Source organism: Spermophilus citellus, assembly GCF_964194105.1.
Source record: "Spermophilus citellus genome assembly, chromosome: 4".
Lineage (NCBI taxonomy): Eukaryota > Metazoa > Chordata > Mammalia > Rodentia > Sciuridae > Spermophilus > Spermophilus citellus.
In genome coordinates this window covers 61,690,892-61,717,696 of record NC_138185.1, presented here as the reverse complement: position 1 = coordinate 61,717,696, position 26,805 = coordinate 61,690,892, and the positions used below count along the sequence as shown (strand labels likewise).

The 26,805-nt window shown below is 35.7% G+C and overlaps 1 protein-coding gene across 1 annotated transcript in view; it reads left to right on the top strand.

The window, feature by feature from the left end:
- Nucleotides 1-26,805, top strand: part of CHD2 (chromodomain helicase DNA binding protein 2) — a 137,620-nt gene that overhangs the window by 70,539 nt on the left and 40,276 nt on the right. The window contains exons 18-27 of the mRNA XM_081290849.1: nt 2,834-2,996; nt 3,252-3,404; nt 6,032-6,103; nt 9,199-9,348; nt 10,103-10,251; nt 11,116-11,212; nt 11,732-11,824; nt 14,926-15,096; nt 16,719-16,894; nt 21,937-21,978. Of these exons, the coding sequence (XP_081146975.1) occupies nt 2,834-2,996; nt 3,252-3,404; nt 6,032-6,103; nt 9,199-9,348; nt 10,103-10,251; nt 11,116-11,212; nt 11,732-11,824; nt 14,926-15,096; nt 16,719-16,894; nt 21,937-21,978 (1,266 nt within the window). The remainder of the gene's footprint in view (nt 1-2,833; nt 2,997-3,251; nt 3,405-6,031; nt 6,104-9,198; nt 9,349-10,102; nt 10,252-11,115; nt 11,213-11,731; nt 11,825-14,925; nt 15,097-16,718; nt 16,895-21,936; nt 21,979-26,805) is intronic.

Below are 26,805 nucleotides of genomic sequence, written 5' to 3'. Positions count from 1 at the left end.
AGGCAGTAAGTGATTGAGATCAGTACTGTGAAGCCATTAGATAGATATTTGAGACATAATTTGTGTTTTTTTAACCCCTGAAGCCACATTATAGATTAAGTCGAAATTTATATTTGGTCAGAAAAGAGGTATTCTTGCTTTTTTTGTCTGTGAGAATTTGCAGTTTTTATTATGTAAATGGTCTGAAGTATATGTTCATTCTTCATATTACTCCCCCTACCAATAGACACAAGTAAATATTTATTTGTAATTATTTCTTTTCTCTGTCACTTATTAAATTATTTATTAATCTTCTACAAAGTGCTTGGCTACTAGTTATAGGGAACATGAAAATAAATGGAATATGTGCCTGCCAGAATCCTTGCTGTGATAGGAACGTAGACAAGAGACAAATATTTAGAGCACACCATTGTTCACCAATGGAGGTGTAAGTTGGGGCTTGTGAAGGTTCAGAAAAAGCTCTCACCATTTTGCTATAGGTTGACTATTTGACCATTCTAGCATTCCAAGTGACACAGGCAAGTTATATATTTGGTTTAGTCTATAATACCTTAAAACCAAAATAATGGATTTGGGACAGAGGTCAATATATAATGTGCTTGTAATAGGCTTTAAGATTTTAATTTTTAAAAATTATCTGACTTTTTTCTTTTTGTTTCCTTTTTCTTTTTCTTTCTTTCTTTTCTTTTTTTTTTTTGGTGGTGGTTCTGGGGATTGAACCAAGGGCCTCCTAAATGCCAGGCAAATGCTCTACACTTGTGCTATATTCCCAGCCCCTCATTGTGATTTTTTTAAAAAAAAATCATTATTGTGGAACATTTCAAAAACATGTAAGTAGAATAGTACATACTCATGTACCCCATAATCCAGCTTTAAAAATTATTAACTCACTCTCAATATTAGTTTAGCTATCTTTTCTTGCACCTCCCCATCGTATTAAAATATATTCTATAAACATGCCATAAATGTTTCAGTGTGTACCTCTAAAAGATAAGGACTTTTTTGTTGTTGTTGCTGATAGTTATTACAATACTGTAAGATAAATCAATAATTCCATAACATTTATTGTCCAGTAAATTTTACTTTTGCTGGTTCAGACACAGACACACACACACACACACACACACAGACACACACACACACACTTGTTTGTCTTGGTATCTGCATTGCTCCATTTATTATGATTGGTTTGTATATCTCTTACATTTATTTTAATTCTTTTCTTCCCTTGTTTTATCAATTTTTGTGTGAAGAAGCTGACTATATGTTCTATAGATTTTTCTCACATCTGGATTTTGTCAATTTTAGCTCCATTGCATCATTAACATTTTCCTCTGAACTTGTGTGTTTTATACACTCATATATAAATATAGAGGCTTGATTAGACTCAGATTCAGCATAACTCTTTCTTAGAATGCAAAGGTATTTTCTTTCATGGGAGATGTCTTTCTGCTTGTGATATCAGCAGAAGAGCGTTGCCTATATACATTAATTCACTTAGAAATTACAAAACAGTGTTATTCAGAATTTATCATGCTTTTCATTAAAGGTTGAATACATCTGTAAAAAAAAACGTTCCCCATGTAAACTGAGGAAAAATTCAAAAGGCAGAGTAAATACTTTGGATTTTTGCCATTTTCAAAAGATAATAATTTGAGTTGGCTATCTGACTCAAATTGACATATCACGAATACAGGCTTATTCCTTTCTAAAATGCTTAGGACCAGAAGTGTTTCATATTTTAATTTTTTAATATTTTGCAATATTTGTGTATACATAATGAGAAATCTTGAGAATGGGTCCTAAGTACAAAAATGAAATTCTTTTGTTTTATACTTATGCATACCGTTTACACATAGCCTGAAGGTAACATTATATGCTATTTTCTGTGAGCTTGTATTTTAACTGTTTTGTCACAAGAAGTCAGGTGTGAAATTTTCCTTTTGTGGTGTCATAGTGGCATATAAAAATGTTTAGATTTTGGAGCATTTTGGATTGTTTAATTAGTAATGCTCACCCTGTACTAGTTGCTAGCTTCGTCACTTCTGGAATGATAAAATGTTCTAGATTGATCATGTATATTTCCTCCCTTGGAACAAGATTTGGCCTTTTATCTAAGAAAATCTGCATACTGTTTTATGGGGCATGGTACTTGGATATCACAGACTGGGGTCTAGAGGTGTTCTTTACAGTGTGCTGGATACTTTTGTATTTAGTGCTGGGGATTGAACCCAGGGGTGCTATACCCTAGCCCTTTTTTATACTTGGGAGTTTGTGGTTACAAATTACACATGAGTATGCCTACATATGTCTATTTCTCCTCCCCTGATTCCCATTTTGAATGAGTCATATTTAAGTCATTTAGAATTTATTGTATAAAAAATACTTTTTTACAGCAGGTATAATGGGTATATAGCTTCTAAACTTATGGTCTATCTTAATTTATTTAACCAGTGTCTTTTTGTTACATGACCTGTTTCTAGTTTCATATTGCAATAAAGCATTTCAGTGATAATCTGTTTTGTGTGTGTGTGTGTGTGTGTGTGTGTGTGTGTAGAGATAGAGAGAGAGAGAGAGAGAGAGAGAGATCTCCTTTTATTATCCCTGTGTTCAGTGTAGTTGAAATATCAAGTAGAGTAAGTAGCATTTCAGTTGTGAGTGAAGATTTGAGAGATTGTAGTTCAGTGACTGGAGATGTAAGGTAAAAACCCCTCCCTGCTTTTTAAACTTCTCTTAGTCCTTTTTGGTTTTTTAATAATATCATGTATCTTCAGGTACCATAACACTCTTTTTTCCTTGAGTCTAATAGTATCATTATCATTTTAATTTACAGATGGATACTGACCAGGAATTATAAGGCTCTTGCCAAAGGAACAAGAGGCAGTACGTCTGGTTTTCTTAATATTGTGATGGAACTGAAAAAATGCTGCAACCACTGTTATCTAATTAAACCTCCTGAAGAAAATGAAAGGGAAAATGGACAGGAGATTCTTCTGGTATGTAGTTCCTATTGTTCACAATTACTTTCTCAAAAGAGTTTAGTTTCTATAGGTGCTTTTATAAATATATTGATTTTCTTCCTTGATAATATTTTCAAGGAAAGCATCAAAAGAAGCTTAAACATATGAGAAAAGTTAAATAAGTGGGGAAAAAAATCTAACAAATATAGTATCACATGTACCAGATTAAAAAGAACATTTCAGTAGTTATGTGTTTGAACATGATGATTAGAATGTGTTTTTAATCTTCAGTCCCTGATCAGGAGCAGTGGGAAACTGATTCTCTTAGACAAACTGTTGACAAGACTTCGGGAAAGGGGGAACAGAGTCCTTATCTTCTCTCAGATGGTGAGAATGTTGGATATCCTGGCTGAGTACCTGACTATTAAGCATTATCCTTTCCAGGTAAGGTAGTTTATTAGCTTTGTTGATGCAACCCCCCCCCCCCCCCCACACACACACACACACACACAAGGAGTACTTGGCTTATTAAGGTAGCAAACAAAAAATTTCCTGCTAAAACATATTTAGCTTGAGGTCTCAGTTTTTACTTCATTGTCCAATTTAGGTTAAATCTGTAATGTAAATGATGTGTGAATATCATTCTTTTTTGGGGGTGGAGAGGATCAGAGAAAGGGGAATTAGGCATGAGGAAAATATCTTACATCTCCAAGTCTGTGCTAAAAGTAGGAAGGATGTGAGCACAATTTCAGAAGCCCAAATTCAAGAGAGATTGGGGGGTAGGGTGGGGCGGGGAGAAAATGAAAGAGAAGCATTATACTTCACCCCAAATGAAGTAGACATTGGAGTGAGTTTGGAAACAAAGAACAACATGGGAAATTGAAACCTTACTGTATCCCAAAGCAAGTAGTGATGGTCTTCCCTCCGTGGAATTGTTAGTACAGATTTTCTTTTTCCCTCTGTAATATTCTATGGGAAAAGAGTTTGTTCAGCATAATATTTTTAGGGGTATTCAGTGTACGAGAAGCTTATCTGTGACCTGTTTATAGACATGCAGATGTGTGCAATTTTGACTCAATATAGTATTTTTATTGTGTGTTGGCTGTTAGGTTTACTTTTGTAAACCTTATATTTTAATATCTGGGGATTGAGCCCAGGGCCACATGCATGATAAATAAATACATGTCCTTCCCACTGAGCTGTACTCCAAACTCTTTAGGTTTATTTTTTAAATTATTTTTATTTTTCAACTTTGAACTAACTGTTTTACCAACTCATATAATGATACTGGTATTGAAGGAACTTGGAGTCAGTGATTATCTTTTAAGAAGGCCTAGCTTTAAGAATTATGAACAAATTTGCTATCAGAATACCTTGAAATTCATTGTTCCATTCAAAATATCTTATGTGGTCTTTGTTTATTTTATATCATGTTATTTTATTTTATTTTATTTTTTTGGTGGCACTAGGGATTTAACCCAGAGACTTGTGTGTGCTAGGAAAATTCTCTACCACACCACTGAGCTTCATCCCTGAACTTCTTTATAGTTTTTGTTTTGAGACAGGTTCTTATGGCCTTGAACTTGGAATCATTCTGCCGTAACCTCCCCCTTAACTGGCATTATAGACATGTATGACTGTGCCCAGTTCCTTTGGTCTTTTAACAGCTGTTTTAGCTTAATATATCTGTGACTGTTATCAAAAAACAGCACAGTGCAAAAGGATCAGTTAGTGTGTCAGAGTGCTGTGAGCTTTCGTTTCTAGGTAATCATTTGATGTCTTCTAAATCAATAATGCATTACTCTTAGCCTAGGAAGGTGGCTTAGTGGTAGAAGGTTTGCCTTGGACTCTGGGTTCCATCTATACACAAACACGCACACACATACACACACACAATGAATGTGTAACTCTTATCTCTAATGAATAACTCATCTGGGATTCTTCAGGTCTATCATATCTAATCAGTAATCAGTGACTTAGGTAGTGTCTAATGTCTTCTATTAATGGGAATATTAAAGGGAGGCCCTTTAAAGTATTCTGATTTCAAATATCGGCTGTGATCCTGATTCATTTAAACATATGTTCGGTTCAAGGTTCTGAGTAGAATTGTAGTCAATGAGAAAAAGAAAGGAGCTTCCTAAATGTGAGTGAACTTGAGTTAGGTGGCTTTTGATCTAGTCGCAGATCTCTGGAGAGATGTAGGTTCTCTGCCTGTAGCCAGCCACTCTTTAGGTCAGTTTTACCTTTTGTAAAATGAAGTATCATAGTACTCTCTCCCAAATCATGATGGTAAGGAGACAAAATGTTAAAATGACTTTAAATAGCAAGAAATGCTTTATACATATAGTACATATAGCATACAGATAATATTTCTATTTTATATATTAGGTAGTTTTACAATGACAAAGTTGTTTTGTATCTAAAATTGACAGTGTGCTCTAACAAAAAAATTGTATGCCCTAGTCAATGCCAAAGGTTCTCTTTAATTGATGTTGCAATTTGGCTGCTTAGACATTTTACTCTGATTTCAAGAGTGTAGATTTTGGAAAACTTGTTATATGTGATCGATTTTTTTTTTAAACATTTTTCAGTGATTCCACAAAATAGTTTTTAAAAAAATTATGTAAGTAATTTTTTGGTTTACATAGCACTTAATAGTGATATTTTTAACCACATTACCTAAGAAACAGCATTTTTCTGCAGGAGCTAATTGCTAGGTGACCAGTGGTACAATTTACTAATCTCCCCAATACCGGCAAATACAAAAGTAAACCAAGCCTCTAAGCACAGGCTGTGTTTTCATCTTTCTCCTTATAGGTCCTGGTAGTCATTCTGATCCTTGGATAAACCCAGATAGCCCTTTGAATCAGAAGCTTCTGACCTTGAGTTTGTAACTGGAGAGCTCAAGTTACATAGTGTATGCTGCTTATGCACAGCCCCTTCATAGTACTTTGCCAGATCGTTCTGGTTATATTTACACTGGGTGATAATAAAGGTTGCAAGTCTGGTGTTCTATTCTGAGTGTAGCTGATCTTCTGACGTTATGATTTTCTTGTGGTTTATTTTTACAGCGTCTGGATGGTTCCATCAAGGGAGAAATCCGAAAACAGGCACTGGATCACTTCAATGCAGATGGGTCTGAGGTACTCGATGCATGGCTTTATTATTTGGGCAACTTGGGGCTCTCTATTAAGAGGAGAGTCCTTTCAGCTTAATGTATTTTGTTTCAGAAACAAACATTTTGTAGTACAGTTCCCTTGTCTTGAGAATGAGAAATCTCTAATATAAAAGATGCCTCTTTTGTTGTTTATATGTCATTAAAGCATACATATGTTTGTTTAGCTTTGTGGTCTGGTTAATGACAGTTCTCCAGTGACCTTGAGCTGTGAGTTCATGGGCTTGAAAGAATAGCAAAGAAAGGGTGGAAAAGGGCTGGCCAGAAGGATTAGTTTTGACACGTACAATATATCAGAAGGCTCTGATCTGTACTGCTTTGGTAATTAAAGGTTGAATAGTATGTTTGCCTCTCTCAAATTTGCCATTATGATGTGGCTTACTTAATGTTTCTACTCTGGTTAGCAGCAACATTTTTAAATTACCAAGTATCTTAGTTGAGTTGGCATTGTTAAGTATGTAGTGTAGGATATGTCTTTATAAGAACTACTTAAAATAGATTTAGAAATGCTGATTATACTGTATATCATATTCAAATGATCAACTAACATGGAATTTGAGAGAAGTGAGAGAAAAAAGCTTTAGTGTAAAAAAAAAGAATAATGTACAGAAGAGGTAAAGGAAGCAGTGTAGAAGGTCTAGAAGTAGCGAAGAGGAAAAGCCTGGGTTACGTTTGTTTTGTTTTTGTTTTTAAATAGAATAGATTTAGTGTTCTACTTTCTGGAAAGCTTTAATTGTCCATTTTATTATTACAGAATGATATGGATATGTCTTCTGCCTCTAGAGTCACAGACAATCCTATTAGACTGGTATTCTGGCTGTTTCTGTAGCCTAAAATTTTACTTCTCTTTTAGAGCTTTGGTTATTAATCTGTTTAGGATCAAGATTGAGTCATTAGGAATGAGGAATTGAATTGCCAAAAGCATTGGTTATCACCTAATTCTCATCTCTCTTTTCCCTTCTGTTTCCTCAACTGCCAAAGTACAATGATTCCAAAACATAATTCATAATATTATTATAATGATTAAGTTTGATACTGGTTTACATTGCCTGACACTAGTACACACTCAATAAACGTCAGCTCTTTTTATTATGCTATATATTGAAATTGGTTTTGTATTCTCTTAGTTTAAAAGATAGTATGAGATAGTTTGAGTTGCAGTGGCAGATCATATGCCTAGCAAGTTCAAGGTCCTAGGTTCAATCCCTACACCTATGTCCATCAGCCCAACACAAAAAGTGTAAGTTGAATGTTTCTTATTGTCCTTTTTCAGAGAAAAGTCAAATGCTGACATTTCTTTCTGTATAATTTTCAATTGATTTCTGCTCTCCCTCATTGCTGTATATAAATATAAGTTCTGCACCATTCCCTATAGTCTTTTTAAAATTAATTTAAAAAAATGAAATACTATTTTGGAAAAACATGCCATTTAACAAATTTGATGGTAAAAAGCATGAAGAAGAAAAATTATATAAAACCCTCATCCCAGAGACAACTTGCTTTTCACAACATTTGAATGTAAATTTAAATGAATATTGGATAAAACTATTTATTACTGTATATATTTACCAAATTGGTATCATGCCGCATATGGCTTTGTTGTCACCTTTGATTCAAAATTATGCTTGGAGCATTTTCTCCATGTTATTAAAGTATTACAGAATTTAATTTCTAATATTTCTTTGTGCCTATAACATTATTGATTTAATGATTTTATTATTGTTGGATATAATTAAGAGGGTATGAGCATTTAAAAAAGAATTTTGCTAATGTTTTGTTGAGTTTTCTGGTAACTCATCCTAATCTATCTGCTATTTATCCTTAGGCTTCTCTTCAGAGAAGTATTTCTCAACAAGGATCACCTACTACCATACATTGTCACACCTGTTGATAATTCCTTATTGTAATTGTTTAAAATTCTTTCAAGACAGCTCTCTCTATTTTTATTTCTATTTCCTGTTGCTGTTGAATCTTTTTTGTTGTTGTTGTTACTGAGGATGGAATTCAGGGCCACTCAGTCACTGAGCCTCATCCCCAGCCCTATCTGGTATTTTAATCTGAGTTGCTTAGTGCCTTGCTTTTGCTAAGGCTGGCTTTGAATTCACGATCCTCCTATCTCAGCCTCCTGAGCTGCTGGGATTACAGGCATGCACCACGGTGCCCTGTTTGCTTTTGAATCTTACTGTTAGACTATTGGAGACATTTTTGTTGTGTCTACATATGTATATTAAATATGCCCATTTATCAAGATGTAACCCTACACTACAATTTTTTATGTCCCACTTCTGAGCCAAAAAGGCATTGCTTTTGATATACATGATCAAATTCCCTGAAAATAGAAACCCTTTTGGCTTTTTTCCTCTGTGACTTATACAATTTATTCTTTTCCTCTGAGCTTTCAGGTGAAGGCAGTTCCACCATGCCTGCCTAATCTTTTACTATTATTGCTGTGAAAACTGGAGGTTGTCAGTGTCTAAGTGTTTACTACACAACTCTCTTCAGCCAAGCCTTGGGGTTTTCTTTTTGCATGTTTTTGCAGTGGTGGAGGACCCTGTGCTCTTTACCAGTTCCAATATGTGATCTATTTAATGCAGTTTCTATGTTCCTCACCAGCCTAACAAATGAATCAATATGTACAGAGTTAACTATCTTTGTTTATATTAATTGCCTTGCATTAGTATAAACATAATCTCTCTTTCCCCAGAAAATATGTATCTGGGTAACTTGGTGGAACAATTCCTACAATAATTAAGTTTGTTTGACTTTTCAGTTAGTTTCTTTTATAGTAGTTTTATCCAGGAGATAACACTTATTCTCTAGCCCCTGTTGCCTTATTAGATTCTACTTTACTCCTTTGTTCACTGCATTGACTCTTCCTTTTAATCAAATGAAAATTCCCTCTGCCATCAAGCCCCTGACCTTCTTTTAGCTTCCGTAAAGTTTGTCCATCATATCTCACTTTTCTTCATACCTGCAGGGGTTTCCAGGTATAAGGGCTTATTGGAGTATGAAACTGTTTCTGAGAAGGCCACTGCATAAAGTAGTATATTGCATTGTGTACAGGACTTCTGTTTCCTGCTCTCGACAAGGGCTGGTGGCCTGGGAATCAATTTGGCTTCAGCGGACACAGTGGTCATCTTTGACTCTGACTGGAACCCCCAGAATGACTTGCAGGCACAAGCCCGAGCCCACAGAATTGGTCAGAAGAAGCAGGTCAGTGGGGAGAGGCTTCTGGATGTAGCTTTGGGATCGGAGTAAGTGGTTTTTTTCAGACCTTTCAGGATGTTTGTAAAATACGTATTTTCTCCCATTTATCTTTCATTGTCCCTAAGTGTCAATTTCTGTTTAATAAGTAGTACAAATAAGAGAAGATAGCTTTGGGCTAAGATGAACCTAGTAAGGCCTCTTAACCTTTCTGTTTGAAAGTATATCAGTTCTCACTTTCTGTGAATTAACCAAAAAAAGATGTATGATATAGACTGATATGTGTGAAAAGGTTAGAGCCAAACCTTTTCCCTGTTTTAATATCAAGTAGTTGCTAAATATTCTAGCATTGCTGAAAAAATGTGTTCTTATTCATGGCAATTAGCTTTGTACTATATTGGAAAACTACATGCTAGTTTCTTTTGTATATGAATTTCAAAGTCTGTTCTAGTAATAGCTAACTCATAGGTTTCAGTCATGGCCAATGATTCAGTTTTTGTAAAATTTCCATCAGTGAAACTGGTTGATCTTTAGTAAGATTTTTTGTTATTAGAATAAGGCTGTAATAACATCGTTTGAAGCAATTTTATTTAATAAGAGTACAGCCTGCGACATTTTTAAAGAATGCAGCCTACTTAAGCTGCCTACTTGGATGAATGGTCATTTATGATAGTGGTCATTTATGGTAGTAGAGAGCATAATTTTTTTCCTCCCTTGGTGTTTGTTTGGTCAGACATAAGGATAACATTTTATTTTCCTATAGGTAAATATTTACCGCTTAGTTACAAAGGGGACTGTGGAAGAGGAAATCATAGAACGGGCCAAAAAGAAGATGGTATTGGACCATTTGGTGATTCAGCGCATGGATACCACTGGCCGGACAGTTCTGGAAAACAACTCTGGAAGATCTAAGTAAGTGTTAGAAAGATTGGAGAGGTAGGCAGAATTCAGTTGATTTTATACCCACATTTGATATAATTCTAATAGGATTACCTACTGGCTATTGTGAGTCCATTCATTATCTAACTAAGAAAAGATCAAAACTGCAAGAAAGAAGCCAGGTCATTTATTTTTGCTTTCCTTGCCTTACACTCTCCCAACTTCTGCTTATGTGCTGGTCCTCTTTTTTTCTTGCCTGTCCCTTGCTTTTGGCTCCTCATGTGACATACAACAGCAGCCGAAATGAAGCTGTGTGTTGCCTTTGACTTTTCAACAGTGACACCAGACTGAATTGGCAGCTGTTACTTCACTGTGTATAAAAATATTTGTGTGGAGATTGTTGTGCTTTTTGCTAATGATGACAGAAATGTTTAGATGGAAAATTGTGAGTTGACACTTTGATCAGATTATAGACTGCTATAGTTGTGTTTAAGGTGAAATCAAATTAGTCTTTCCTAAATAGAATGCTTTCATATAATTTTCCTAAGTGAGAAGAGCTTTATGCATTCTATTTTGGATCATAGTTGAAAAGGTTGAAAATTCTCAGTGAGTGAAAACTTTATAATAAAGGCAGAGTGAACGCTCTTTCATATTGTTATTCATTTTTCTTGCTTAATCATATAAATTTGAGCCAACTGGACAGGAATTGATTTTCTAGGCTTCTGATTTACTAACCATAGACTAATCCTGTGGATAAAAAATGAAGTATTTGTGGCTCATTTTTTCTTGGGACAAAATTTACCTTTTCCCCTGATAAATGATAGGTATTCTGAAGTATATCTCCTTAGTGCTTATTTGACATTCCTAAGAGATTGCAACTGCATTTTACTTCTGCAGCTCAAATCCTTTTAATAAAGAAGAACTGACAGCGATTTTGAAATTTGGAGCAGAGGATCTCTTCAAAGAACTTGAAGGGGAAGAGTCAGAGCCTCAGGTAATTAACAATGAGGAAAACTTTTGTTGAGAAGAATCATCTATGAGAATCTAAATATTTTGGGAAGCAGATTCTGAGTGTGTCAGAGGCTTATTAAATCCTTCCTTTCCTTTTTTCTTTCCAAAACCTAGTGCTCTTACTAAATCAAATAGGCAAGAATGAATAAATCCTTTTTGGATTCTGTCTTTGTTTTCCCCTAATATTTTTTGAGTTTCACCTTATCATTTGCATAAATAATAATTTAAAACATTAGATATAGGGCTGGGCCTCTGGTTCAGTGGCAGAGCACTTGCCTCGCATGTGTGAGGCACTGAATTCAATTCTTAGCATTGCATACAAAAATATGCACATAAACTACACAAAAAATTAGATACAAAGATTATAGGATTGAGTTATAAGAATAAATAGGATTTCAGGAAAAAATTTGGTTTATTGCATTTAACATTTTCATTAAATGTTGAAGACTCTTGCTTTTCTTTAAATTTCTTAAAATTACTATATCTGTTTCTGTTCCTTCAGGAAATGGATATAGATGAAATTCTACGGTTGGCTGAAACCAGAGAGAATGAAGTGTCAACAAGTGCGACAGATGAGCTTTTATCACAGTTTAAGGTATGAAGATCTTATTGGGAAAGAGTTCTTGCACATTGATACATTATGTAGTATTTACTCATGTCTTTGGTACTTTTTTTGTACTAGGCACTCTGTTTATCCTCATTATCATTATTAGTTACAAGTATGTTGTAAACGTAATCTCCAGTCTTCCTCATGAAGGTAACCACTGAAGTGGGCTGTCTGCCCAGAGTTAGCATGCAGAGGAGAATAAGCTGGCAAAGAGGGCTAAGAATGTGTTGTCAGTGGGATGGATGTAGATCAGAGTTTGGAGGATCTGAGGAACACAAGTGGAATTAAATGCTGTGCATTTGGGAGGCTTGGTAGTGCTTATTTTTTATTTCTTCCTTTTGTAAAGGGGGTTAGTAATGTTTGTTGAAACAAAATTAAATGAGATGAGGGCTAAATGTGGACGCTGGGCACCAGATGAACAGGGTGGCACCACTGAGCATTGGTATTTACCAAAAATCTTAGGGACAGTAATTTATGAAGGTAGAAAGAAGCTGGACATGGTTGCCCATGCCTGTAATCCTAGCACCTCCAGAGGTTGAGACAGGAGGATCACGAGTTCAAAGTCAGCCTCAACAATTGGGAGGCTCTAAGCAACTCAGTGAGACTGTCTCTAAGTAAAATACAAAAAAGGGCTGGGGATGTGGCTTAGTGGTCAGGTGCCCCTAAATTCAATTCCCAATATCCTCCCCACCCCCCAAAGAAAATAAGATTAAGGGAGTTAAGATTTTAAAAAGATGTTACCATGTTACTAGATTGACAAAAGAACTTGAAAATAGGAAAGTGTATTGAAGGTTCTAAGAAAACATGACCTTTTGACACATTCCAGAGTAGACAGAAAAGGATACAATCAAAAGCCCAGGTAGAGGATTTGGCCTTGGAAAATAAAAGAAAAAGGTCATCTTTGGGAATAGAAGAGATGTGGGAATTTAGTTTGTGACCTTAAGTACCAATAAAGTAAGTGGGTTATTTGCTGAGAGATAGAACAGATTTGGGACAGCCGTGGGTGAGTTTTAGGGAGGAACTTGATAGAGAATCAGCTGAATCTAAATGAGATGGCTTTTCTGTGGAGTTGGTTAGCAGAATCATATGACTTTCTTTTTTTTTTTTTTTTTTTTTTTTTTAAGAGGTGGAAACAATATTTTTATTTCATTTTAATGTGGTGCTGAGGTTCAAACCCAGTGCCTCACATGGGCTAGGCGAGCGAGCACTCTACCACTGAGCCACAATCCCAACCCCAACCCCTCTTATGACTCTCTTCATTAGTACTTGTGATCAGAGAAATTGGATCAGCTGGCTATCCTAAGTTGGAGATTGGCTTGGGAAGCATAGAAAATAAAAATAGCAAAGGTTTCCTAGATGGAAATGAGAACATGGTTGGAAGGATTAGGCATGGAAGCAAGAGAGACCTGGAGGTTATAGTGATGGTTAAGTGCAGCAGGCCCATAGGCTCATGGGAGGAATAAAGAGGGTTTGGAAACAATCACTACAGTGTAATGGACTCCACGGTTGGCCAGCAGCGGAAGTTGTCTCAGAAGAATTTGGGGGCAAAAGCTCAGGATTAGAATTCATGCATCTGAGGATGCAGAGGATGTCATGGAAAAGGACAGAGATGGGTTATTGTTATTTGTCTTAAGTCATCTTGATTACTATAACAAAATGCCCATAGATTGAGCAGTTAAACAACAGAAATTTGTCTCACAGTTCTGAAGGCTTCTGAGATGAGGGTGTCAACATATTGGTTTCTGGAGAGAGCTAGCTGTCTTTTGGGTTGCAGAGTGCTCATATCGTGTCCTTACCTGGCAGAGAGAGAGGTATCCTAGAAAGCTCTCTAGTCCATTGCATTTGTTTTTCAGCTGGATCCTTAATTTGAAAGAATGGTCAAAGATTTTTTTTTTTTTAATATTTATTTTTTAGTTTCTTAGGTGGACACAACATCTTTATTTTAGTTTTTTAATGTGGTGCTGAGAATTGAACCCAGTGCCTCACGCATGCTAGGCAAGTGCGCTACCACTTGAGCCACATCCTCAGCCCAGAAGATTTGTTTTTGAATAATCTCACATTATACCTTGTTTTGAAAATCTTATTATAAATTTATTGTCCTTATTGAAAAATAAAGAATTAATTTTGGCAAAAAGTCATAATATTCCGTGGAACTTCCAGAAGCTCTTGTAACTTCATGATAGTCTAAGGGCTAGGAAAAAGTTATTAAAAGAATGTGGAGGGCTGAGGTTGTAGCTGAGTATAGCGCTTGCCTAGCACACGGGAGGCACTGGGTTCGATTACATAGTACCACGTTAAAAAAAAAAAAAGTGGACCCAAGGCCTAAGGCCTGCACACCACTGCCCAGAGTTGATTGATGTTTCTCTGTAGTCCCAGTCTGGTTCTGTGAAATTCAAGTATACATTCAGGTTGTTTTTCTTCTTGGGGTACGTACAGTTTCGGTACACATAGTATTGGATATTAAATAATATTTGATATGAGATATTCTTCTAGGTTTATTTGGAGTTGTTCCATTTTACATTTTCACCTTTACTCCTTAGACCACAGTATATTTTTGGGCATATATAATCATTATCTACGTTTACAGTTTATATTTCATAAAATATAAAATTTTTATTTATAAAAGTCAGTAAGAAAACTAGTTGACTAGGTAATCAATGCTTTGATTATAATGCTTTGTTTCAGATGAACTCCATTGAATGGCAATTTATAGTAATGTAAGTTCATCATGGATTAGTATTAGGTATTCAGCATTTATAGTTTAAATAAACCCAAATTATCTGATTAGTGTCACATTTATTAGAAAATGTGTGGAATTTAATAGTCTTTCAATCAAATTTTTAAAACAGTTTATATCTTTTATCTTTTTCCCTATTTTTTAGTAACATTTATGATGACCCTAGGTTTGACAAGTTGATTTTGGGGGAAATATAAGATTAGTATAAATAATCTGATTATGGAATCTCATAGGAATCCTGGTTCTCACAGTGTTTTACTTAAATTTAAAAGCACTGAGTAAGTTGATGTCTTGACAGATGGTGTTTGGAAGTGGAGAAATGTCAGACAATGGGTTGTCCATTTGTTTTCAGGTTGCCAATTTTGCAACAATGGAAGATGAAGAAGAGCTGGAAGAACGTCCTCACAAGGACTGGGATGAGATCATTCCAGAGGAGCAAAGGAAAAAAGTAGAGGAAGAGGAGAGGCAGAAGGAACTAGAAGAAATTTATATGCTGCCCCGAATTCGTAGTTCCACTAAAAAGGTGATCAAGTGAGATAAAAGATATGAAAGTACTTTTTGTACTATCTAGCTCTGTAAGTGCAGGTTATTCAAAGAGGAGGCCTTGCTCTGTTGCCCTGACACAGAGACCTGCGAGCACAGTTCTAGTGTGGGAAACTAGCACAGGAAAATGGGAAAATTCACAGAGCTCACACAGAAACATTTGAGTTAAGTCTTTGCAATTTTAGCTTTGCATGAAATGGCTTTACAGGATCTGAATTTGACAGTAGTTTGCATTTTACCTTAGAGATTAGAATAGTAATCGTAACAGTTTGGATCTAATTCTGCCTTCAACTTTTGGAGAGCCAAATCTTATATTTTGTCTTTACTAAGTATTTACACCACATGTTCACAGCATGTGGTATAAATACTTAGTAAAAGATTACATAACTGCTGGGCGCAGTGATGCATGCCTATATCCCAGTGGCTGGGGAGGTTGAGACAGGAGAATGGCAAGTTCAAAGCCACCCTCAGCAATGGTGAGGTGCTAAGTAACTCAGTGAGACCCTGTCTCTAATAAAATTCAAAAAAGGGCTGGGGATGTGGCTTAGTGGTTGAGTACCCCTGAATGCAACCCACAGTATCCCCCCCCCCAAAAAAAAAAGTAAATAAAAAGATTACATAACTAAGGGCTGGGGCCCAGTGGTGGAGTGCTTGCCTGGCGCGCATGAGGCATTGGGTTTGATCCTCAGCACCACATTAAAAAAAAAAAAAAATCATACAATACTTAAAAAAAAAAAAAAAAAGAAATTACCTAACTAAAACCAAGGAACATTTCCAGGTTGTATAGCTTATAAAACATCCTTACAAGTACATCTAATTTGATTTTTTTGTAGCAACATGGAAGTAGAGAAAACTAATTTTAGTAATTATTTTGTTGGAGATAGCAAACTTAGATTTGTCCATCACTATAGTTTAAACATTGAACATTTACTATGTGCCAGGCATAGTTCTTAATGTATTTTCACTTATTGATTCATTTAATTCATCTGAAAACCCTATCTCACAGGTCCATTTTATAATTTTATTTCCATTTTACAAAGGAGAAGACAAAAGCACAAAGAAACAAAAATGAACCCATATTATATTGGATATTTTATTTTATTTTATTTTTTTATTTACTTTTTTTTTTTTTTTTTAAGTTTTCAGCGGACACAACATCTTTATTTGTATGTGGTGCTGAGGATCGAACCCAGTGCCGCACGCATGCCAGGCGAGCGCGCTACCGCTTGAGCCACATCCCCAGCCCTATATTGGATATTTTATATAGTAGATATTATAAAAATATCCAAATATTTTAAATCCATTTCACTTATCTCATATTTCAGAGTCTCTAAACCTGTCTACCCCAAGCAATATTTTTTTCTTTTTTTTTGGCGGTGGGGGTGCGGTACCAGGGATTGAACTCAGGGGCACTTGACCACTGAGCCACATCCCCAGTCCTATTTTGTATTTTATTCAGAGATAGGGTTATTTGTTAAAGGAAAATTGACTTGTCTGATATGTTGGGAAGTTCTGAATATTAAAGAATTAAGATGGGCTGATCTTAGTCCTTTCATCTCTTGGCTCTGACACTTGTTAAAGTGTGATCTTATTCTTTCTCAGGCTCAGACAAATGACAGTGATTCTGACACAGAGTCTAAGAGGCAGGCCCAGAGATCCTCTGCTTCAGAGAGTGAGACAGATGATTCTGATGACGACAAGAAGCCAAAGCGCAGAGGGCGTCCCCGAAGTGTGAGGAAAGACCTCGTGGAGGGATTTACTGATGCAGAGATCCGAAGGTTGGTAGAGCCTGTGCTCTCACTTGAGCTTGTCTGGAAGAGTATGCTATAAGCTTTGGGCTGATAGGATTCCTGAATTTGTGACAGATAGGCAGAGGCTAATTACTACAAAAATAGCAGAGAAGCTTCCCCAAATTTTCACGATGATTCTTTCTGCTATAACATTTTTCTCACTTGAGATCTTTTAGGTTTGTTGCTCATCTCTTTCTGTTTCCCTTCTTTTCTCTGGTTATTTAGAGCATTTTTATGAAGAAGGTTCAACCAGGAGCTTGTATATACACACACACACAGTCACAGATATATGTATCTATGTATATAACAGAAGTAGTATAAATGTAAGAAATAAAAATGATACAATTAAGGCTACCTTTATTAAGTCTCCCCTCTGTTACCCCCATCTTCAGTACCAATCTAATCAGTATGATTATCAGGATTGGTGGTGATTTGGTTTGTTTGGTTTATTGGTATATACAGCATTGTTCTGTAGCTTCTCCCCCACCCACCTTCAAATCAATTTAAACATCTTTCTATATGTCAATACTTAATCCACATTTATACCTGTCTGCCCTCCAAAAAACTGATCAAAATTGCTGCTTCTAAATCATCCCACCCTTCCCCCCACCCCCCACCCTCAGTTTTCATTATAATTTTAAAGCCTAAAGGAAATAGAAAGTATGATGATAGTTATAGTTAGCATTATGGCCCAATCTGCATTTTAACCATATTAAATAGTCTTTTAATGTCATTATATTTGAAACTGTGCAGTCTTTGTTTCTACCTAAATTCCCCTATTCTTTCTTTATTAAATTTATTAGGAAAAATTGTATAAATATGTAAATCTAGGCAAATTAGAACATAACATCTCAACACATATGTTATCATTTTAACAATTTTGACTTTGAAGCAAATCTTGTGTGTATATTCTACCTCCTCTTTATTCCTTACATTCAGTATTATTTTTGAGAAAAATGTGCTTTGTGCGCTCGGGTGGAATGTTACATAGTTGTTTGTTAGCTTTATCTGGTTTACTGTTTAAGTCTCCCATTCCTTAGTGATTTTTTTGACCAGTTTTTCTGTTATTGAAAACAGTGTTGAGTTTTCCATTATTCTTATATTGCCTGTTTGACCCTTCAGTTCTATCAGTTTTTGCTTCATGTGTTTTGGGACCCTGTGGTTAGATGCATACACTTTTAAAATTGGTATGTATAGATATAGCTAATATACCAATCGAATATATCAATTTATACATACCAATTTTAAATTGGTATGTATAAATTGGTATATTTGATTGGCCTTTTCATCATCTGTTTTTTTAGCCTGATATTGTATAGCCACTCAATCTCTGTTTTTGGGTATTTGAAATACAAAAAGATGGTACTATTTCTTTTTTTTTTTTTTTCCAACCTGTGTCTTTGAATCTAATTTCCTGTTTCTTGTAGGCTGCATACTGGTGTATTTAAAGTCTTTTTTTTTTTTTGCCAATCTCTCTCTCTCTCTCTCTCTCTCTCTTTTTTTTTTTTTTTTTTAATTTTTATTCTACTTCTGCCAATCTCTTTTGATTGGAGTCTGACTTATTTACTTTCAGTACAGTTACTGATAAGGTAGGACTTACATCTGCATCTTGCTCTTCATTTTCTCTATGTCACATTTTTCCCCTTTATTTATCCATTAGTAGTTTGTTCTGTGATAAATAGATATATTTTAGTATACCATTTTAATTACCCCTTTTTTTCTTAAACTTTTTTTTTTTTAAGTTATTTTCTTTGTGGTTGCACTGGAAATTAAAAATAATATGTTGACTTAAAAAAATTAATCTCAGTGGCTTATAAAACACGTTGATCTAGGCTGGTCTCCAATTTGCAGTCCTTCTGCCTCAGTCTTTCAAGTAGCTGGAATTACAGGTATGCACCATCATATCCAGCTCAACACAATTTCCTGAATACATCTGATCAGACAAGAAAAATGTTACAAACAAAACTACATTTATACTATTTTTATGTACTCAAGTTATTAGAGGTGCTCATTTCTTCATGTGGACTTGCACTGTTGCTTAATATTTTTTCTGCTCTTGAGCCTCCCTAGTGATTTTTTTTTAAAATTTTAATTACTATACTTTTCAACTCCAGGATTTATATTTGACTTTTTTTTCCCTGTTGTCTATTTCTTATGACTCTCTGTTGATACATTTCTTTTAATTTTTTTTTTTTTTTTTTTTTTTTTGGTGTGTGGGAGAGAGAATGGGGATTGAACCCAAGGGCATTTTAACACTAAACTACATCCTCAGTCTTTTTTATTTTGGGATAGGATCTTGCTGAGTTGCTGAGGCTGACTATAAACTTGTGATCCTCCTAACTCTGTCTCATGGGTCTCTGACATTATATAATGGTGTGCACTTGTACCTAGCTTTCTTTTTAATTCTTTAGGTGTGGATTGCTTTTGTTCTAGTACATATTTGTCATAGCAGATTAACATCTTTGTTTTATGAGTGTAAGTTCTGGGCTTCTTCAGGTATAGTACTTTTAACCCCTCCCCGCTCCCCGCATTTTGGTGTGTTCTGTAAGTTTTAAATGTAATGTATTAAATTCGGAATCAGATTTGCCTCACTATCCAGAGTTTACTGTGTTTGCTATTGTTTGCTTGTTCACTGACTTTCCTAGGCTAGTTCTGTGAAGTCTGTATTCTTTGGTCATGTTTTTTGAAGTCTATTCTTTTGGCTGAGAAGTTAATTAATGGTTGGGCAGAGCTTTTCTTTAAGATCTGCCTACCTTTGTTGAGGGACTTAGTGTGTATCTTAGGGCACGTTTCAGTGCGATCGGAGGCAGTTTACAACTCTGCCTTAATTTTCAATTCCTACATGTGCAGATCATCAAGGTCAGCTAGAATTGAGAGGATAGGACCTTCTAAGATCTTTCCTGACATGCATACAGATGTACAAATGTGTGGTCTTCTTGACTCTTGAGAATATCATAGCTTTTCAGGGTGCTGTATGGGCAATTTTCCAGTTTTTTATCAATTTCTTTTTATTCCAACTGATTATGTTTCCCTGATTAGTGTGATGTTGAACATCTGCATCTAATTGTTTTTGACCAATGAACTGTGAACAGGGCTGTGCAGAAAGAGTCCTAAGTCATCTTTGACTTCTTTCTTTGAATGAAGCTTTTCAGGGTGCTGAGTCAGGTCAAGAAGCTCTGTTTGCAAGGGATAGGGCTCTTATGACATTCCAAACCTGTTCTTCCTCCTCCAGTGGCTGCTCTGTCACAGGTTAGCATAATCATTGTAGTTGCCAAAAATGTTGGTTTTTAAGGCTCTGCTGGAACAAGTAGAAGGAGATGGGAATAAAGCAAGTTGATAGAAAGCTTGCTGTTCTTTCTTTTGGAATCTGGGGTTGAACCCAGGGGTGCTTAACCACTGACCCACATCCCCAGACCCCCTTTTTTTTAAGTATATTTTTTTAGATGTCAATGGACCCTTATTTTATTCATTTATTTATATGCAATGCTGAGAATCTAATCCAGTGCCTCACACATGCTAGGCCAATGCTCTAGCATTGAGCCACAACTCCAGCCCCCTCAGACCTTTTTAATAGTTTATTTAGAGATAGGGTCTTGCTGAGTTGCTTAGGGCCTCACTAAGTTGCTGAGGCTGGCTTTGAAATCACAGTTCTCCTGCCTCAGCCTCCCAAAGCACTGGGATCACAGGTGTGTGCCACTGCACCTGGCAATTTGATGTTCTTAACAGATGCAGCCATTTTCTTAAACAGATGCCTGTTAGTTGACAGTGAACATTTTCTTAATTGACAGAGTTCTGGTAATTGAGTTTTGTTAGTTTTTGCTGGTGTTCTTATTATTTTTATGGAGGAGCAGATTTTTTGAGTTCCTTACTCTATTATGTTGGAAGTGCTTCTCCCCCTTGGTATTGGTTCTTTTCTTTGGTAATATTTTCTTTTTAATACTAATACTGGGAACCTTTTTTCCCCTGATATTATTATCAACAACATCATCATCTTTTTCATCATCATCATTTTGTTGTTGTTATTGTTGCCAGGTATTAAACTCAGGGCCTTGAGCATCCTAGGTAAGGACATTATCACTGAGCTAATGCATACCCAGCTCCTATATAATTTTCCGGTAAATCTCAAACCATTATTTTAGAAATGAAACATTTTAATATATTTCAGGAAGGAAAAGTGTAGAGTTGAGGAATAATCTTCAGGTTTGCTTTCATATTTAACACTTTCCTAGTCCTTGTTCTTCCTTTAGTATTTCATAGCTGTTATATTCCCTTCTGTTTTCTTCAGTTGCCATATCCTCTGTTTCCATTTTTTTTAGCACTCTCCTTACACTATTACATACCATATTGTCATAGTAATTTGGCATATTACAATGATGTCCTTGACATTATTGTGACATCTTGCTTTTTAGTGAAAGTGCTATGTGGTAAGCATTGCAGATGGGGAGAAGGTGTTAGCACAGGCTGTATATAGCATAGTTTAAGGTACTGACTATGGAAGGAGATTAGATTTACAGTTGGAGACAAGGTTGGGCAGGAGTGACTAGAATTTCAAAATAGTTTGGCCTAAGAAGTTTCAAGTCAATTATTTTATTCTGCCTAATTTTAAAAAATATTGGAGAAAGTCTTATAAATCTTATGGCTGTATCATTGAACAGAAAATAATTAAAAATATTATGTAGACTTAAGTAGGCCAATGAATGATACTGGGTTTTTATCACAATAGACTTGTGGTGATTGAATCATTTATTACATAGTGAACTTCATAAACTTGCATTTTCTAAACTCACAATTCTCTGTTACAGCTCCAAGAAATTTCTTGATCAGTCACTGAAAATAAAGTTAAATCTTTAATGTTTATTATTTTAAGTTGCCTCTTTTCAGAGATGCTCAATGTTTATTTATTTAGTGATTGTTGCAAAGATTGGGTGTTGCCAGTCTATTTTTGACAATTTGAATGGCTCATATTTCATTACAGGATGCGTTATAACTGGTTTATGGGTTTTAATTTGTTTTATTGATCATATTCTTAGGTTCATCAAGGCTTATAAGAAGTTTGGTCTCCCTCTTGAACGGTAAGCTCAGTGATAATTCTTTATCCTCTTTTTCAGCTTTATTGTATAGCAGGTTCTCTCTCTCTCTCTCTCTCGCTCTCTCTCTCTCTCTCTCTCTCTCTCTTTGGTAATATTTTTCTTTTAATATAAATTCTGGGAACTTTTTTTTCCCCCTGGAAACAATATTCTTTCATAAACATTGATATATCAGGTGCATGTCCCTTTCTGGAGGGGTATGAAGATGATACAGACCAGTCAGAGATTTATACCTTAGGGGGAGGTAAATCAAGTAAATTCAAAACAATGTGTTTCCCAAAGAGATGTTTAGGTAACTATAGCTGAAGAGACTGGGTTATTTATGTTCTAATTCTTAGATTTAGTAATGTCTTTTTGACTTAGTAATCTTGTACATTTTTACAAGGTATTGTGAAGATTTTTTTTTTTTTTATTTATTGGATGTTCACAACATTACAAAGCTCTTGACAAATCATATTTCATACATTAGAATCAAGTGGGTTATGAACTCCCATTTTTACCCCAAATACAGATTGCAGAATCACATCGGTTACACATCACATTTTTACATACTGCCATATTAGTGACTGTTGTATTCTGCTACCTTTCCTATCCTCTACTATCCCCCCTCCCCTCCCCTCCCATCTTCTCTCTCTACCCCATCTACTGTAATTCATTTCCCTCCATGTTTGTTATCCCATTCCCCTCATAACCTCTTATATATAATTTTGTATAACAATGAGGGTCTCCCTCCATTTCCATGTGATTTCCTTTTTTTTCTCCCTTTCCCTCCCGCCTCATGTGTCTGTTTAATGTTAAACTTTTCTTCCTGCTCTTCCTCCCTGTTCTGTTCTTAGTTGCTCTCATTATATCAAAGAAGACATTTGGTATTTGTTTTTTAGGGATTGGCTAGCTTCACTAAGCATAATCTGCTCTAGTGCCATCCATTTCCCTGCAAATTCCGTGATTTTGTCATTTTTTAGTGCTGCGTAATACTCCATGGTGTATAAATGCCACATTTTTTTTATCCATTGATCTATTGAAGGGCATCTGGGTTGATTCCACAGTCTAGCAATTGTGAATTGTGCTGCTATGAACATCGATGTGGCAGTATCCCTGTAGTGTGCTCTTTTAAGGTTTTCAGGAAATAGTCCGAGAAGGGCAATAGCTGGGTCAAATGGTGGTTCCATTCCCAGCTTTCCCAGGAATCTCCATACTGCTTTCCAAATTGGCCGCACCCGTTTGCAGTCCCACCAGCAGTGTACAAGAGTACCCTTTTCCCCATATCCTCGCCAGTACTCGTTGTTGTTTGTCTTCGTCATGGCTGCCAATCTTACTGGGGTGAGGTGGTATCTTAGGGTGGTTTTGATTTGCATTTCCTTGACTGCTAGAGATGGAGAGCATTTTTTCATGTACTTGTTGATTGATTGTGTGTCCTCCTCTGAGATGTGTTTGTTCATGTCCTTGGCCCATTTGTTGATTGGTTTGTTTGTTTTCTTATTGTCTAATTTTTTGAGTTCTTTGTATACTCTGGATATTAGGGCTCTATCTGAAGTGTGAGGAGTAAAAATTTGTTCCCATGATGTAGGCTCCCTATTTACCTCTCTTATTGTTTCTCTTGCTGAGAAAACACTTTTCAGTTTAAGAAAGTCCCATTTGTTGATTCTTGTTATTAACTCTTGGGCTATGGGTGTCCTGTTAAGGAATTTTGAGCCCGTCCCCACAATCTGTAGATCGGAGCCAACTTTTTCTTCTATCAGACAGAGAGTCTCTGATTTGATATCTAGCTCCTTGATCCACTTTGAGTTGACTTTTGTGCATGGCGAGAGTAGGGGATTCAGTTTCATTTTGTTGCATATGGATTTCCAGTTTTCCCAACACCATTTGTTGAAGATGCTATCCTTTCTCCATTGCATGTTTTTAGCTCCTTTATCAAATATAAGATAGTTGTAGCTTTGTGGATTAGTCTCTGTGTCCTCTATTCTGTACCATTGGTCCACCCACCTGTTCTGGTACCAGTACCATGCTGTTTTTATTACTATTGCTCTGTAATATAGTTTGAAGTCTGGTATCGCTATACCACCTGATTCACACTTCCTGCTTAGAATTGTTTTTGCTATTCTGGGTCTTTTATTTTTCCATATGAATTTCATGATTGCTTTATCTATTTCTACAAGAAATGCCATTGGGATTTTGATTGGTATTGCATTGAACCTATAGAGAACTTTTGGTAATATCGCCATTTTGATGATGTTAGTTCTGCCTATCCATGAACAAGGTATATTTTTCCATCTTCTAAGATCCTCTTCTATTTCTTTCTTTAGGGTTCTGTAGTTTTCATTGTATAGGTCTTTCACCTCTTTTGTTAGGTTGATTCCCAAGTATTTTATTTTTTTTGAGGATATTGTGAATGGAGTGTTTTTCCTCGTTTCCGTTTCAGAAGTTTTGTCACTGATATACAGAAATGCCTTTGATTTATGCGTGTTGATTTTATATCCTGCCACTTTGCTGAATTCATTTATTAGTTCTAGTAGTTTCTTTGTAGACCCTTTTGGGTCTTCTAGGTATAGAATCATGTCATCTGCAAATAGTGATAATTTAAGTTCTTCTTTTCCTATTTTTATGCCTTTAATTTCTTTCGTCTGTCTAATTGCTCTGGCCAGTGTTTCGAGAACTATATTGAATAGAAGTGGTGATAGGGGGCATCCCTGTCTTGTTCCAGATTTTAGAGGGAATGCCTTCAAGTTTTCTCCATTCAGAATGATGCTAGCCTGAGGTTTAGCATAGATAGCTTTTACAATGTCGAGGTAAGTTCCTGTTATCCCTAGTTTTTCTAATGTTTTGAACATAAAGGGATGCTGTACTTTGTCAAATGCTTTTTCTGCATCTATCGAGATGATCATATGGTTCTTATCTTTAAGTCTATTAATGTGGTGAATAACATTTATTGATTTCCGTATATTGAACCATCCTTGCATCCCAGGGATGAATCCTACTTGATCATGGTGCACAATTTTTTTGATGTGCCTTTGTATCCTATTCGCCAGAATTTTATTGAGGATTTTTGCATCTAGGTTCATTAGAGATATTGGTCTGTAGTTTTCTTTCTTTGAGGTGTCTTTGTCTGGTTTCGGAATCAGGGTGATGTTGGCCTCATAGAATGAATTTGGAAGAGCTCCCTCTTTTTCTATTTCCTGAAATAATTTGAAAAGTATTGGTATTAATTCTTCTTTAAAGGTTTTGTAGAACTCCACTGTATACCCATCCGGTCCTGGGCTTTTCTTGGTTGGAAGTCTTTTGATTGCTTCTTCTATTTCATCTATTGATATTGGTCTGTTTAAGTTGTGAGTTTCCTCCTGACTCAGTCTGGGCAAATCATATGACTTAAGGAATTTATCGATGTCTTCACTATCTTCTATTTTATTGGAATATAGGTTTTCAAAATAATTTCTAATTGTTTTCTGTATTTCTGAAGCGTCTGTTGTAATATTGCCTTTTTCATCCCGTATGTTAGTAATTTGAGTTCTCTCTCTTCTTCTCTTCGTTAGTATGGCTAGGGGTCTGTCGATCTTATTTATTTTTTCAAAGAACCAACTTTTTGTTTTGTTAATTTTTTCAATAGTTTCTTTTGTTTCAATTTCATTGATTTCTGCTCTGATTTTAATTAATTCTTGCCTTCTGCTACATTTGCTATTGTTTTGCTCTTCCTTTTCTAGGGCTTTGAGATGAAGTGTGAACTCATTTATTTGTTGGTTTTTCCTTTTTTTGAGGAATGACCTCCAGGCGATGAATTTCCCTCTCAAAACTGCTTTCATTGTGTCCCATAGATTCCGATATGTTGTGTCTGTATTTTCATTTATCTCTAAGAATTTTTTGATTTCCTCCTTTATGTCTTCTGTAACCCATTGATCATTCAGTAACGTATTGTTCATTGTCCATGTGATGTAGGATTTTTCCTTCCTTCTTTTATCATTGATTTCCAGTTTCATTCCATTATGATCTGATAAAGTGCATGGTATTATCTCAACCCCTTTATATTTATTGACGGTTGCCCTATGGCATAATATATGATCTATTTTTGAGAAGGTTCCATGAGCTGCTGAGAAAAAAGTATATCCACTTGATGATGGTTGATATATTCTATATATGTCAGTTAAGTCTAGGTTATTGATTGTGATATTGAGGTCAATAGTTTCTTTATTCAACTTTTGTTTGGAGGATCTGTCCAATGGTGAGAGAGGTGTGTTGAAGTCACCCATGATTATTGTGTTGTGGTCTATTCGATTCTTGAACTTGAGGAGAGTTTGTTTTATGAACGTCGCAGCGCCATTATTTGGTGCATAAATATTGATAATTGTTATGTCTTGTTGGTCAATGGTTCCTTTTAACAGTATATAATGTCCTTCCTTATCCCTTTTGATTAACTTAGTCTTGAAGTCGATTTTATTCGATATGAGAATGGCCACCCCTGCTTGCTTACGAGGAGCGTGAGCGTGGTATATTTTTTCCCAACCTTTTACCTTGAGCCTGTGTATGTCTTTTCCAATCCGATGTGTCTCCTGGAGGCAGCATATTGTTGGATTTGTTTTTTTATTCCATGTTACCAGCCTATGTCGCTTTATTGGAGAGTTTAAGCCATTAACGTTTAGAGTTACTATTGATATATGGTTTGTACTTCCTGCCATGTTTGATTATTTATCTCTTTTTTTTTCCCCTAATTTAGATTGTTTCTCCATGATTAGCTTTCCCCCCGTCCTCTGTCTTTACCGAGGCACTTCCCGCTCATGGTTTTGGTTATCGTTTTCCATTTCTTCCTCGTGTAGAGTTTTGCTC